Source organism: Apis dorsata, unplaced genomic scaffold (assembly GCF_000469605.1).
Source record: "Apis dorsata unplaced genomic scaffold, Apis dorsata 1.3 scaffold_199, whole genome shotgun sequence".
NCBI lineage: Eukaryota > Metazoa > Arthropoda > Insecta > Hymenoptera > Apidae > Apis > Apis dorsata.
The window spans coordinates 10,104-22,606 of record NW_006263483.1 but is presented as its reverse complement, the minus strand read 5'-3'; the positions used below and the strand labels follow the sequence as shown (position 1 = coordinate 22,606).

At 37.7% G+C, this 12,503-nt stretch overlaps 1 protein-coding gene and 2 long non-coding RNA genes across 6 annotated transcripts in view; 1 reads left to right on the top strand and 2 right to left on the bottom strand.

The window, feature by feature from the left end:
* The window catches only part of LOC116185524, a 25,480-nt gene that overhangs the window by 2,880 nt on the left and 10,097 nt on the right, over positions 1-12,503 (bottom strand). Inside the window, exon 2 of the long non-coding RNA XR_004150373.1 lies at positions 1,784-1,793. This is a non-coding gene — a long non-coding RNA (uncharacterized LOC116185524). The remainder of the gene's footprint in view (positions 1-1,783; positions 1,794-12,503) is intronic.
* Positions 1-12,503, top strand: part of LOC102678444 (schwannomin-interacting protein 1 homolog) — a 29,555-nt gene that overhangs the window by 8,011 nt on the left and 9,041 nt on the right. For 3 of the 4 annotated variants that reach the window (XM_031510075.1, XM_031510074.1, XM_006614845.2), the window contains exons 3-7: positions 2,582-2,871; positions 4,963-5,297; positions 7,722-8,078; positions 9,258-9,798; positions 10,937-11,034. In XM_031510075.1, the coding sequence (XP_031365935.1) occupies positions 2,582-2,871; positions 4,963-5,297; positions 7,722-8,078; positions 9,258-9,798; positions 10,937-11,034 (1,621 nt within the window). The remainder of the gene's footprint in view (positions 1-2,581; positions 2,872-4,962; positions 5,298-7,721; positions 8,079-9,257; positions 9,799-10,936; positions 11,035-12,503) is intronic. The other variant, XM_031510076.1, reaches the window with a different exon arrangement.
* LOC116185523 lies at positions 10,440-11,009 on the bottom strand. The gene is made up of 2 exons (XR_004150372.1): positions 10,914-11,009; positions 10,440-10,681 (listed from the first exon to the last, which is right to left on the bottom strand). It is a non-coding gene; the product is annotated as an uncharacterized LOC116185523 (long non-coding RNA).

Below are 12,503 nucleotides of genomic sequence, written 5' to 3'. Positions count from 1 at the left end.
AAAAAAAAAAAAAAAGCAGAATCAGAAATTAAAGCAACCAACCAACGTGTAGATTTTTCGATGTTTCTCGTATATTTGTAAATATTCATATTACACATTTTTTTGCATCGAACACGCGCATACACACAGAGGCATACACGCGCGCACACACACACAGGCCGCAACAAGTGATTGTGTCGCATGAACTTTTGCTACCCCTTTGTTTCTCCTCCCACCAATTCTTCTCGAACGAACGATGTTCCTCCTGATTTTGCTTCTTCCTTTCTTTTCTCTTAATCCTGGCAGTATCGTCCAAATTTCTTCCAAAATTTTTTCTCGTCGACGAGAAGAAATGTTTAAATACGAGAGCCGATCGTGTCGCATGAACTTTTGCTACCCCTTTGTTTCTCCTCCCACCAATTCTTCTCGAACGAACGATGTTCCTCCTGATTTTGCTTCTTCCTTTCTTTTCTCTTAATTCTCGGAGTATCATCCAAATTCTTTCTTCCAAAATTTCTTCTCGCTGACGAGAAGAAATGTTTAAATACGAGAGCCGTTATAAGGGAGTTGGAGCGTCGAGAAAATATTGAATTCTCCCTTTGATGTTCTGCTCGTGGTAAAAAGTAATGGATATCATTAGTAAGTCCGTAAGACTCTCAATTCTCAGCGGGATCGTCGAACTGCCCGATACTCCGAGGATTAATGCTCCATTACTGTATCTTTACGATCGTACATTCCTCCCCTTCCCCTCCTCTGACGAGCGATTCCACGAAATTATTAATAATATCTTCTTTCCTCCCCTTCTTCTCCCCTTTTTTTTCTTAGTTCTTTCGTTAGTATGTCGTTTCATTTTTATTAGATACAGCTGTTCGCTTCGCATAGATCCCCTCGATACTCTTCGAGAACGATGGCGAACGCGTGCATGCGAGTTTTATTTTCCACGACACACGCGACACACGACAGGATTTCGTTTTCTTTTTTTTTTTTTTTTTCTTTTTTTCTTTGTTGCGTTCTCAAAACAAACAAAAGCATCGCACGCGTATTTATTTATTTATCAGTGTCTTGATGATGATGATGATGATGATGATGATCTCCTATGGCGATGAAATTGCACTGTTAAAGCACAAAAGGGATTTTTTTTAACGGGCACGATCGTCGAACTCGTCGGAGGCGAGCTCGAAAGATGTGTTGTACAGCATTCCGAATTGCTTGTCGTTCCAAATCCAGTTTAACGACCGCCTGCTGTTTGATCTCTCGTAGAGAGAATTCGTTTCCTTTGCACCGTGTGTTTTAATTTTATAGATATACGTGTGTGCATTTTATTTACATCGGTGTATCGTCCTCTCTCGACAATCGAATGAAAATTGTACGTCTTTTTTGAGGAAAAAAAAAAAAAAAAAAATAGAAGAAGAAATTGGATTTTACACTGTATTGAAATTTTGAACAAGTTTTTTGAGATTTATTTCCCTTGAATATCGTACGATTGAGATTGTAGCGGAGGAGGAATAAATATTTTCTTCGAAGATAAAACGGTGCAACGAGTAAAATTTTTTAATCAATGCATTTAACGGATAATGAAATCTCGTTATAGAGATTAACCTTTCGAGTTAATTTGACATTAACGTTCGACTATTTTGTCGTTTAAAAAGAAAGACGAAGGAGTGTTTAATAAGGCTTATCTTTAATCGAGGAGCATATTACAAGGGATCCTCTCGATTTAATTTAATAATTCGTTAAAATATCGAACGAGATAATTGTGCGCATTATATTATAAAAAATTTAATACTTCGATTTAATGAAGAACTATGAATTAACTATGATCTTCGTTATCGATATTTCATTACATAATTTAAGAATACTCTTGAAACGTTTTAAAAGAAAGTTATTAACAATACTTTTCGAAAAGCAAAATTTTTTTTCTTCGCAAAACTATTAGAGTACGAAGAAAATACTTAAATAAATATCAAATAAATAACGCAACAGCATTCTTCTTTCTCGAACAATTTGAAATCTAAATCTTGATCACGAAGAACAAAATTTAACAATAAACACAAACATTCTTTTCCTTCATCACAATCTTAATTAAATAGACTGCAAATCCGAGGTAGACCATGAAGAAGAAAATACATTTACAAACGTTCTCTTCCTTCAATCAATCTAAACTCCAAATTGCAACAATCTATCTATCGCGAATTTTAAATCCGAATTAATATCCAATAATTAACGTAATTCGATGTCCACGAAGAGAATATTTAAAATTCTCCTTCTTCCAACCAATCTCAATTACGCGACCCAACAAATCTAGAGTGAAAATATTTAAGAAAATTAATTGCCACTCGAAAGGGGAAGAGAACATCGAAGAAGACCGGTTGTGAAGATCGATAAAAAAGAAAAATCGCGAATTTGTTGGCGAATTTGAAAGGCGGCGGTTATTACGAAAGGGGGGGGAGTCTTCGTGTGTGGGTGAGCAAGAGCTCGTGCGCCTTCCACTGCTCGTACAGTCTTACGTGGGTGTACGCTGCCTATATTTGCATCGTCATAGATCGTACGGGTAACGGAACGTATCGATCCACTTGGGCTCATTTCTCTGTCTCGGTCGCAGTCAGTTACGTAGGAGCGAGCAGAGCCAGCCGATCACCGAGGAGATCGCGAATCGGAACGAGACCTCGGCCGCCGACTCGGTCGCGGCGAGTCGGATCAACGCCGATTTCGTGGCGGAGGTCGGCCAGGATTTCCGCGTCGCCGAGGACACCAGCACGTGGTCCTCGATCGCCATCACCCGCGAGAATGTCCAGACCGATACCTCGGCCAACGACGCCAACTTGAACAACAATCTGACCGTACCCCGGATACAGGGGTACAGTTCTGTGGAAAGTTTGGCCGATTACGAAGGTAAATGAAAGAGAGCTTTTATTCCTTTTTTTGAGGTAAACGAACGAATGATCGATGAACGAATGATCGATGAACCAAGAGTTTGGAACGTTTGAATTTTTAGGTATTTAGGTTTTGTTCGTGGAATGATTTTTGTTTGTTTTTTTTTTTTTTAGTAAAGTGAGGGTAAAGTGAAGTTTTGAACGTTTCGAAGTTTCCAAGATTTATGGATCTTCATGCGAAAGAGGATTTTAGACGTGTCGATGATTTTGTTCGTGGAATGATTTTTGTTTTAGTAAAGTGGAGAAGTGTGAGTGAAGTTTTGAGTGTTTGGATGAAACGATGAGGCGAAAAAAGATTTATGGATTCTAAGATTTGTCTTCTGAAGAAAGATTTTAAAATTTATGAAACGGGATTTTAGATGATTTTGTTGGTGGAATGATTTTTGTTTTAGTAATGTGGGGAAGTGTGAGTGAAGTTTTGAGTGTTTGGATGAAACGATGAGGCGAAAAAAGATTTGAATTCTAAGACTTATCTTCTAAAGGAAGATCTTAAAATTTATCTGAAATGATTTTTTTGATAAAGTGGAAAACGATGAGTGAAGTTTGATTTATGGTTTATGGAATGACTTTTATTTTGTTTAATTTGAAAATAAATCCTCTAAATGTGAAGATTTAGTGTATAATAAAAGTTTGTTTTTATGATTTTTGAATGGGAAATTTGATCAGATTGATTTATTTCGCATGCTTTGAAGAGTAGATTATCGAGATTGTTATTTATGTTTAGCAATTTAAGAAGAGAGATTGTTTTGATTAAACATGAGATAGAGTTTATCGTCGAACCTTGAAGATCAATTTTAGTACAAAGTGAACGATATTTTAGTACAAAGTGTTACGAAATTTATGTGATTTTCATTTTCAAGAGGTTGAAACTCGAGATAACTAAATGGGTTCGTTCAATTTTTTTTACATATTTAATTTAATTATAACTTCGAAAACATCTGAGCTTGATTATATATACGTGAAACTTATAAATAGTCTATTGGAAAACGCTACTTTAGAATAAATATAAAACTTGTAACTTGTTTAAACAAGTTTTCATCATAGGAGAGAATATTTCTAGCTTAGAAATTTCATTCACACAATTTGAAGTGAATAAAGTTCTCCCCCTTCAAAAAAAATGGGATTAATAAATAAAATAAGATACGTGTGATAATTAATTTCTCGTTATCGTAAAAGTCACGAACTTCGATATTTTAAACTGGTTCCCCAACCTTTCTAAGAGCAGTTTAGACCTTGACATTAACTATAATTTTTCTGTGCTAATATTGCTATTGACGTATTCATAGTTTTATCGAAAAAGAAACAATTTTTTTCCGCCCAGCTTGAGAGAAAAATCTACGATCATATTTTTCCATCAACTTTTCTTATTCCAACCAAACCAATCAAACTCTAATCTTTCTCCTATAAAATCTTTCAAATTCATTAATCACTTTTCCATTACTTTCTTTCTTCGATTAATCTGTTTACCATAATTCTCCAATACAATAACTTTTCCATTACTTCTTTCACCGATCTATCCGTTATAATTCTTCGATAAAAAAGAAAAAAAGAGAAAAATTCAACTCTCATTTTCCACTACGTATCCTTAAGTTCCCATTCCAATTACACTCTAATGCTTCTCCCATATTTTTTTTAAAATAAACGAGAGAGAAACTCGAATATTCAAATACGAAACACGATCTCTTTTTCCAATATATTTTATACTTTTTCATAATTTTCCAACACAATCAAAAAAAAAAAAATACTACATTCATTCTCCCATATCACATTTTCCTTATCTTCCATGCCAATCGCGTTCCTATCTTGCTTTCCTTTTAATAATTCGCCAAAATAAACACAAAAAAAAAAATAAACAAGATGGAAGAAATATCTACGAGCACCAGATATAGAGCCAATATAGAGCCCAGCAACGTTTTCAGAAACGTTCTCTTAATGAAGCGATTCGATAAAATCGGATGCGTCTGCGGCAGCTGCGATGAGTCAGTGGCGGCGGCGGCGCCGATTATTCATTAATTCGTGCAATGTGTGCAACTGGCGTGAAATTCCTCAGGGCGTAACTCCTCTCACGAAGATTCGTCCCACGAGTTGACACCGTCCGAGTGGTCCGACTGGTCTGAGGAGGGAAATCTGCCCGCGGGTTGTCGCGGTATCGTCAACCCCAATTATCCTGGCTTTCAACACTTGGCGCCTTCTCTTCTGTCGGACACAGATCTGACCGAGGACGAGCACGAGAGCTGCGATTACACCAGGCTGAACGACATCGACGCGAGACCGGCAGAGAACGACAACGAGTACAACAACAACGTCGAGGATAGCATCAATCATTTGTGCGGGCAGAGGAACGAGAGGAAGATATTTTACGAGAAACCTAAATTCAATATACAGGTGAATAATATTGTTTTTCTATCTACACATTAGTTAATTGAAATTTTATTTAAAGGAGAAGATTATTGTTTGAAAAGTGAGGATTAATTAATTGTCTGAAGGATATATTATGGAGATATTTGGAGATATTTTATGAGTATTGAGAATTGTATATCCATTTGGGTGCAGAGAAATGAGAAGATATTTTATGAGAAACCTAAATTCAATATACAAGTGAATAATATTGTTTTTTTATCTTTGGTTATTTTGTTATTTTTCATGATATGCAGGGAGAAGATTATTGTTTGAAAAGTGAGGATTAATTAATTGTCTGAAGGATATATTATGGAGATATTTGGAGATATTTTATGAGTATTGAGAATTGTATATCCATTTGGGTGCAGAGAAATGAGAAGATATTTTATGAGAAACCTAAATTCAATATACAAGTGAATAATATTGTTTTTTTATCTTTGGTTATTTTGTTATTTTTCATGATATGCAGGGAGAAGATTATTGTTTGAAAAGTGAGGATTAATTAATTGTCTGAAGGATATATTATGGAGATATTTGGAGATATTTTATGAGTATTGAGAATTGTATATCCATTTAGGCAGGCAGAGAAATGAGAAGATATTTTATGAGAAACCTAAATTCAATATACAGGTGAATAATATTGTTTTTCTACCTACACATTAGTTAATTGAAATTTTATTTAAAGGAGAAGATTATTGTTTCAAAGGGGGGATTAATTAATTGTCTGAAGGATGTATTATGGATAACATATTTGGAGATATTTTATGAATATTAAGAATTATATATCCATTTAGACAGGCAGAGAAATGAGAAGATATTTTATGAGAAACCTAAATTCAATATACAAGTGAATAATATTGTTTTTCTATCTTTGGTTATTTTGTTATTTTTCATGATATGCGGGGAGAAGATTATTGTTTAAAAGTAAGGCTTAATTAATTGTCTGAAGGATGTATTATGGATAACCTTTTTGGAGACATTTTCTGAATATTAAGAATTATATATCCATTTAGACAGGCAGAGAAATGAGAAGATATTTTATGAGAAACCTAAATTCAATATACAAGTGAATAATATTGTTTTTCTATCTTTGGTTATTTTGTTATTTTTCATGATATGCAGGGAGAAGATTATTGTTGAAAAGTAAGGATTAATTAATTGTCTGAAGGATGATAGTATGGATAACGTATTTGGAGATATTTTATGAGTATTGAGAATTGTATAGCATTATCCATTTGGAAACGAGAAACCAGAGGAAGATATTTTATGAGAAATTTAAATTCAATATATAGATGAAAAATGTTGTTTTTATATCATGAATGCGTAGAAAATACACGTTAGTTAATTGAAATTTTATTTATAAGGGAGAAGATTATTGTTTGGAAAGTGAGGATTAATGATTGCTGTAGATTGATGTCTAAGAGAGATAGTCAAGAATATTCGAATTACTTTGTTCGATCGAAGAAAAGTAGAAAAAAGTGCAAATGGAGACTCGCAATTGATAATGATTAACTTGACGCGTTTCAAATTTAGCTGCAGCTTCCATTCAAGCACCGCATTTGTCCCGGCCGGTCCAAAATACACCCCAACAGAGCAATGCTCAATTATGTTCCAATTTCTTTCGTTCTCGGCTTCCAGCCTATTTATAGCAACCTTCGAATGCCTCGAATTTTTCCCCCTATATTTAAATTAGTCGCGGTCTCATCTCTTAAACCCAGGCCGATACGTATTAAAAAGAGCGTTGTATAGCGTGGTATAGCAAAGAAAAAAGTATCGGTCGATCGGTGGCGCCAACGCGATAACGCACGAGAATCCAATGATCAGCTTCAAAGAAACTTGCTGCGCTCCAGATCTAAGTATACGCGTTACTTTCCTTCTTAACACCGCCGCTTTTAGTCGTCATGTGCGAAACAGTCTGTTGGGTAGCAACAACTGACTATAAGCTCTCGAAAATGGATTCTGAATACTAATCTTGACTCTTACGCGTATTCCTCCTGTAAATGAATATATGTGTACATATATATATATACATGTTGCTATCCTAATTATTTTAAAATCAATATAATAATCACAAAAATTTACAATACAATCGAATCAAACTATATAATACATATATACATATACAAAAAGTATTTGCATATATATATTTTCTTTTTATCAGATACTGAAATTTAATTTAACTTAACTCCATTCTTTTTTTTTGGATACAATAAATAGAACGTGCAAATACTTATTGTTCCCCACTGTACATAGTTTTATGATTGGAATTCGCAATTGCTCTGCCGCATAGTTCTACGACACAAGAGAACAGTAACTCGGCCGACGTTGGCACGAATAATGGAATAGGTAAATAAACAGGCATCCAAGGCCCAAGAGGACTGAATCGTCTCGAATCAACTCTGTTTCCAGACCGTAACGTCTTTATACGAGTCGGTGGTGCCGCCATCGGAGAAATGCATAAACTACGTGAAAAGCGTTGAGGATTCGAGAACGGAGGAAAAGATCGTGACGCCGAAATCGGACATCGTGAACGACGTGGTCGAGGCGGAGACGCATCTCACCGTTCTAGAGCCGGAAGAGGGCCTCGCCGACACGGTCGCGGAGAACGCTGCGGAATTGTCGGAGGCTGTGCTGGAGGAGAAGCAGGAACGGGAGATCCCGGTCGAGGTCGAGATCGTGGAATTGACTACCAGCGTGAAAGAGACCCTCCAGTTTCCGGAAATCGAGGAGATACCGGACTCTGGGAAGACGAGCGAGGTCGGTGAGGTGGGTTCCTGTCTTTCTTCTTCATTTCTATTCTATTCTTTCGCGCAATCAACAATTTCGATCATATATTTCTCGTAACAATCGCGATTCCAAATCTTTGTGAATTTTTAAATTTACACGGAGTTTCGAAAAGTAGAAGCTTGAAGATTACTCGAAATCATGTGAATTTTTATTTGAAGGAGTTGAACGTTTCTTTATATTAAGAAAATGTTGTTCAATAACGCGTTACAAACACGCGAAAAAAACGATACGTAGATTCATCGATTCGCGTTGAATAATCCGTCGATAGGATTGGAAAAAAAAAAAAAAAAGAAAACGCTTAATTGCTGCCATTTTTCACAGCAATTAAGGATTAAAAACCGAGCACGGGAGAAACGATTCCTGTTGCGATGAAGCACGGGCAATCAAGATTAACGAGAATTCGCTTTATATCGTCCGTGTCATACTTCTCGCCGGCACATGTGGAAGACTAATGACTGCACACTGGACGCACACGCGTGCAGTATACACATTAATGCATTCACCAGAGTTCACGGTATATACGTTCCTCGTTTTAAAACAGCGCCAGTCGAGCGGCCGGCTACGTGTGTGTTACACGACCGTTCGTTAATCAACAATTTCCGGAAACTTTGGGACGATCCACGTAGTAACTAAATACCAATTAACGATGGTGTGAATCAGGCTGCTCTTTTGCAACCGTGTCAACGTGTCGCGGATGAGTGGTCGCTAATTTAACGATCGTGATTTCGAACGAGAGCCCAAAAAAATTTTATCGATTACTCGCACGGTGTTCCATTCCTGTTCTGTTTCAAAGTGTTGCGCGATACGAATCGATCAATTTGTCAAATTAATTCGCCACCGATCAATCTTTACCAAACATTAAACGAAACCGCTTTCTAACCACGATTCTCAACAATCCTTTACCAATTAAATTTTATCGTTTATTATACAAGATTCGTCACGAAATTTTAAGAAAGGAGAATATACAAAACGTGTATAACCAGTCGAAGTCGTATTTTTCAAATGCCCTATGCGCTATTACAAGATTCACGGATAAGAACGAAGACAGAAGTATATGCGAAATATAAACGGGAAAGCCGATCCCGACAACCGCGTTATCCCATTCCCGTTTGAGCGGCGAGCGTTCACCCAACTGCTAACGAGCATTGTCTTTTTCAGACGGAGGATATCGTGGTGGAGCACATCGACCTGATACGCGAGGCAAAGGAGTTGCCTCACCAGACCCGTTCCAAAATAGGCAACCGTCAGACGGTCACGTCGACCGGCTCGGCCGACGACGACTCGGAGAGCAACACCGACACCGACAGTTACCCGGAGGAGCAGCCCACCTACACCAAGCTCGAGGAGATCGATCTCCTCTCGAGCATCGGCCGTGATATCGGCCTCGATCTCGAGAAGTACGTGCAACCGGTGCCGGACGTGGTCGCGATGGAAGCTGTGGACCCGCTCCACGCCTCCTCCAGATCCTCCTCCTCCTCCTCTATGATGAAGGACACCATCGAGGACACGAACAAGCTGATGGATCGCGATCTTCCCGAGGCCTCGAGCGCCGACACGAGGAAGAAGGAGAAGATGGCCAGGAATCAGGCGAAACGCAGACAGCAACAGCAACAGCAACAGCAACAGTTGCAGCAGTTGAGGGCGGCGAACGCTCAGAGGCGGCCCGACAAGAGGAGAGCCGACGCCGACAATGGACCAGGTATATGTTCCAGCCGTACAGTTGTTTGCGCGTGTGCGCGCGCGTGAGAGTCGGGATAAGGAAGATTTGATTTTTATCGACCAGACTCGTTCATACGGGAGGGTTCAGAAGAATTGGCATGACAGTCACATTCCCTGAGAATATACTTGTGCATTTGAAAAATCCTCTTTATCGTTTTTTTTAATCGGGGAATCGAGGGAATGATAAACTATCGAAGGTAGTTGATCCAAGTCGATTGATCAAGTCATTTTTCACAGGGAATGCGATTTGCATTGATCGATCGACCCTCGTTGAATTCTTTCGATATATTGGAGATAAAAAATTTGGAATTTGTTGGATTACACGATCGTGAGAATAATAATTAAAAATATTGTTATTATATAGTCGTTAAATTACTCGTCGAAACAAACTTTTACGCTCGTTAAAACGTCACGAAGATAAAGAAAAATCTTCCGGTACTTCCGGTACTCGTGTGCTCTTTGCACCATGTGTGATTAATTCTGGTTTCTCAACAGAAGTGAAATTTCACGGTGCAAGAGCATGGAATAAAACAAGCGTGGAACCCGTATCTCGATTTTTACGCAACCAGACACACACAGAGATAGAGAGAGAGAGAGAGAGAGAGAGGGAAAAAAGAGGCGTAATCAGAATCAAATTTTCTTGTCGTTTTTCACGCAGGAAGCCAGCACGATTAGCGTAATCTCTAGGACAATAAAAGCACCTCGACTGTATCTATTATACGTGACACGATGCCTTTCACGATGCCTTCTCATTTACGCTTCTTCCTCCCGAGTATTCTCATGCTCGTCCCTCTTCAAATTTCACACGGTGTACACGAGTAAAATCAGCAATATTACCGTGCAATATTCATCGTGTTGCGAATCTGAAAGAAAATTTCAATTACAATTATCAAGGAAAGTAAAAGTGAAGAAATAATAAGTGACGAGTGGTTTGGAAAGTTGCCAGACAAAAGTTTCCACGATGTCTTTTTTTTTTTTTTTTTTTTTTTTTTTTCCTATTTCGATCATTACTCGATTTCGATTATCGCTTTTAATTGCGCGCTATTATCGTAACGATACAAAGTTATCGTAACGTATTCAAAGTTAATGCCTCACTTGTGATTTTTTTTCCATGGAAGGCGGCTTCGATGTCTACAATATCGAAACAGCGATGCCGAAAATCGATCTGGACGCGATCGAATCTCATTTAAGAGCTGCACGCGAAGAGGAACGACGGGTGAGTGAATATTTTTATACATATATATATATATAAAATATAATATAATTGTACACAACATCGTACCTGGTAACTTCTTTACTCCAAGATTGATCGGAGTAATTTCTTCGAGCAGTTTCTGCGTATAAAAAAAAAAAAAAAAAAAAGAAGGAAACACTCGTAACTCGAGGAATCTTTCATCTCGCTGTGAAAATATTAAATTTTTATTATCATATCGCATTATCGCGCAATGTTTTCATAGAAATGCAGATGTTTAAAGAAATACTTGGTGGGTGTGTTTGAGCAATGTTTGTCGAGATGGATGCAATGATTACGCATGATGACGTAATTCAACCTACGATCTTTCTTTCAAATTCGATTTTTTAAAATTTTTTTAAATCGACGAGATCCAGAAAACTCATATAAATTTCGGAAGAACTTATATACTACTTATATATATTCGATCATTGACACACGAAACGAGATACAAAACAACGTACGTTATCTCGACGAAGCTATTTTTATCATTCGCGTTAACGATATCGAAAAATGGAAGAAGAAGGGGAGACCGGGGAGGAGGGTACGTGACGATAAATATCGATATTAAAGTAATAATGAATAAGAAAAAAGAAAAGAGATACCGAAATAAGGATTAAAGGATCCAGCATGGGAATTATCCATCATAATTCTTGTAAACATGATCGTTAAGCGAATGGAAAATTCGCGGGAACGCGTGTTGCGCGAGCAAAAGGTGGGGAAACGTAATTGCGCCGCCCGAGGGAAGGAAAATAATTAGCGGGAGGGACGAGGAGGGAGAGGGAGAGAAAAAAGTAACAATTTCGCGTCCAGATGGCCGATGTTCTCACGGATAAAAAAAAAACGGTGCAATAAAAATTGAATGAACGTTCGCGCGAAGAGACGAGATTGAATCGGTTTCGTCCGAAGGCCGAGATATAACCGTGTTTAATCATAAACGTTGCCTGATAAACTCTCGCTCGATCGCTTCGAATAAAATCGTAAAGGATGCGGTGGGCGTGTATGTGTGTGCGCGCGCGCGCGCTTAGACGAGAGAAACATCGATCGAGAGCGAGAAATTGGCTGGAAAATTGAAGAAAAAAATTTCGTTGATCGATTAATTTAAAGTTAAAAGGTGAATTTTATTTGAGATTCCCGCAATTCTCAAAATTACCTTGAAGAATTATATCATCTTACGTGTATATATTTCTCCATTCCACCTCGAAATATATCTAATATTTTCGCTCTCGAAAAGATCCTCTTTAACTTTTAACCGTGAAAAAAGTTTCTTCGAACTTCAATTAACCCAATTAATTTAGAGAGATGGAAGAAAAACGAGAGATTCGTTCTCCTTTTTTTTCGGGAACGACGAGGCTTCACGCATCGATTCCAATTACGTCAACGTTAAATAACAAAAATCGGGGATCCCGTTTAATTTAACCCAGTTTTTCGCATTTCGAGGAGAAGGAGGAGGA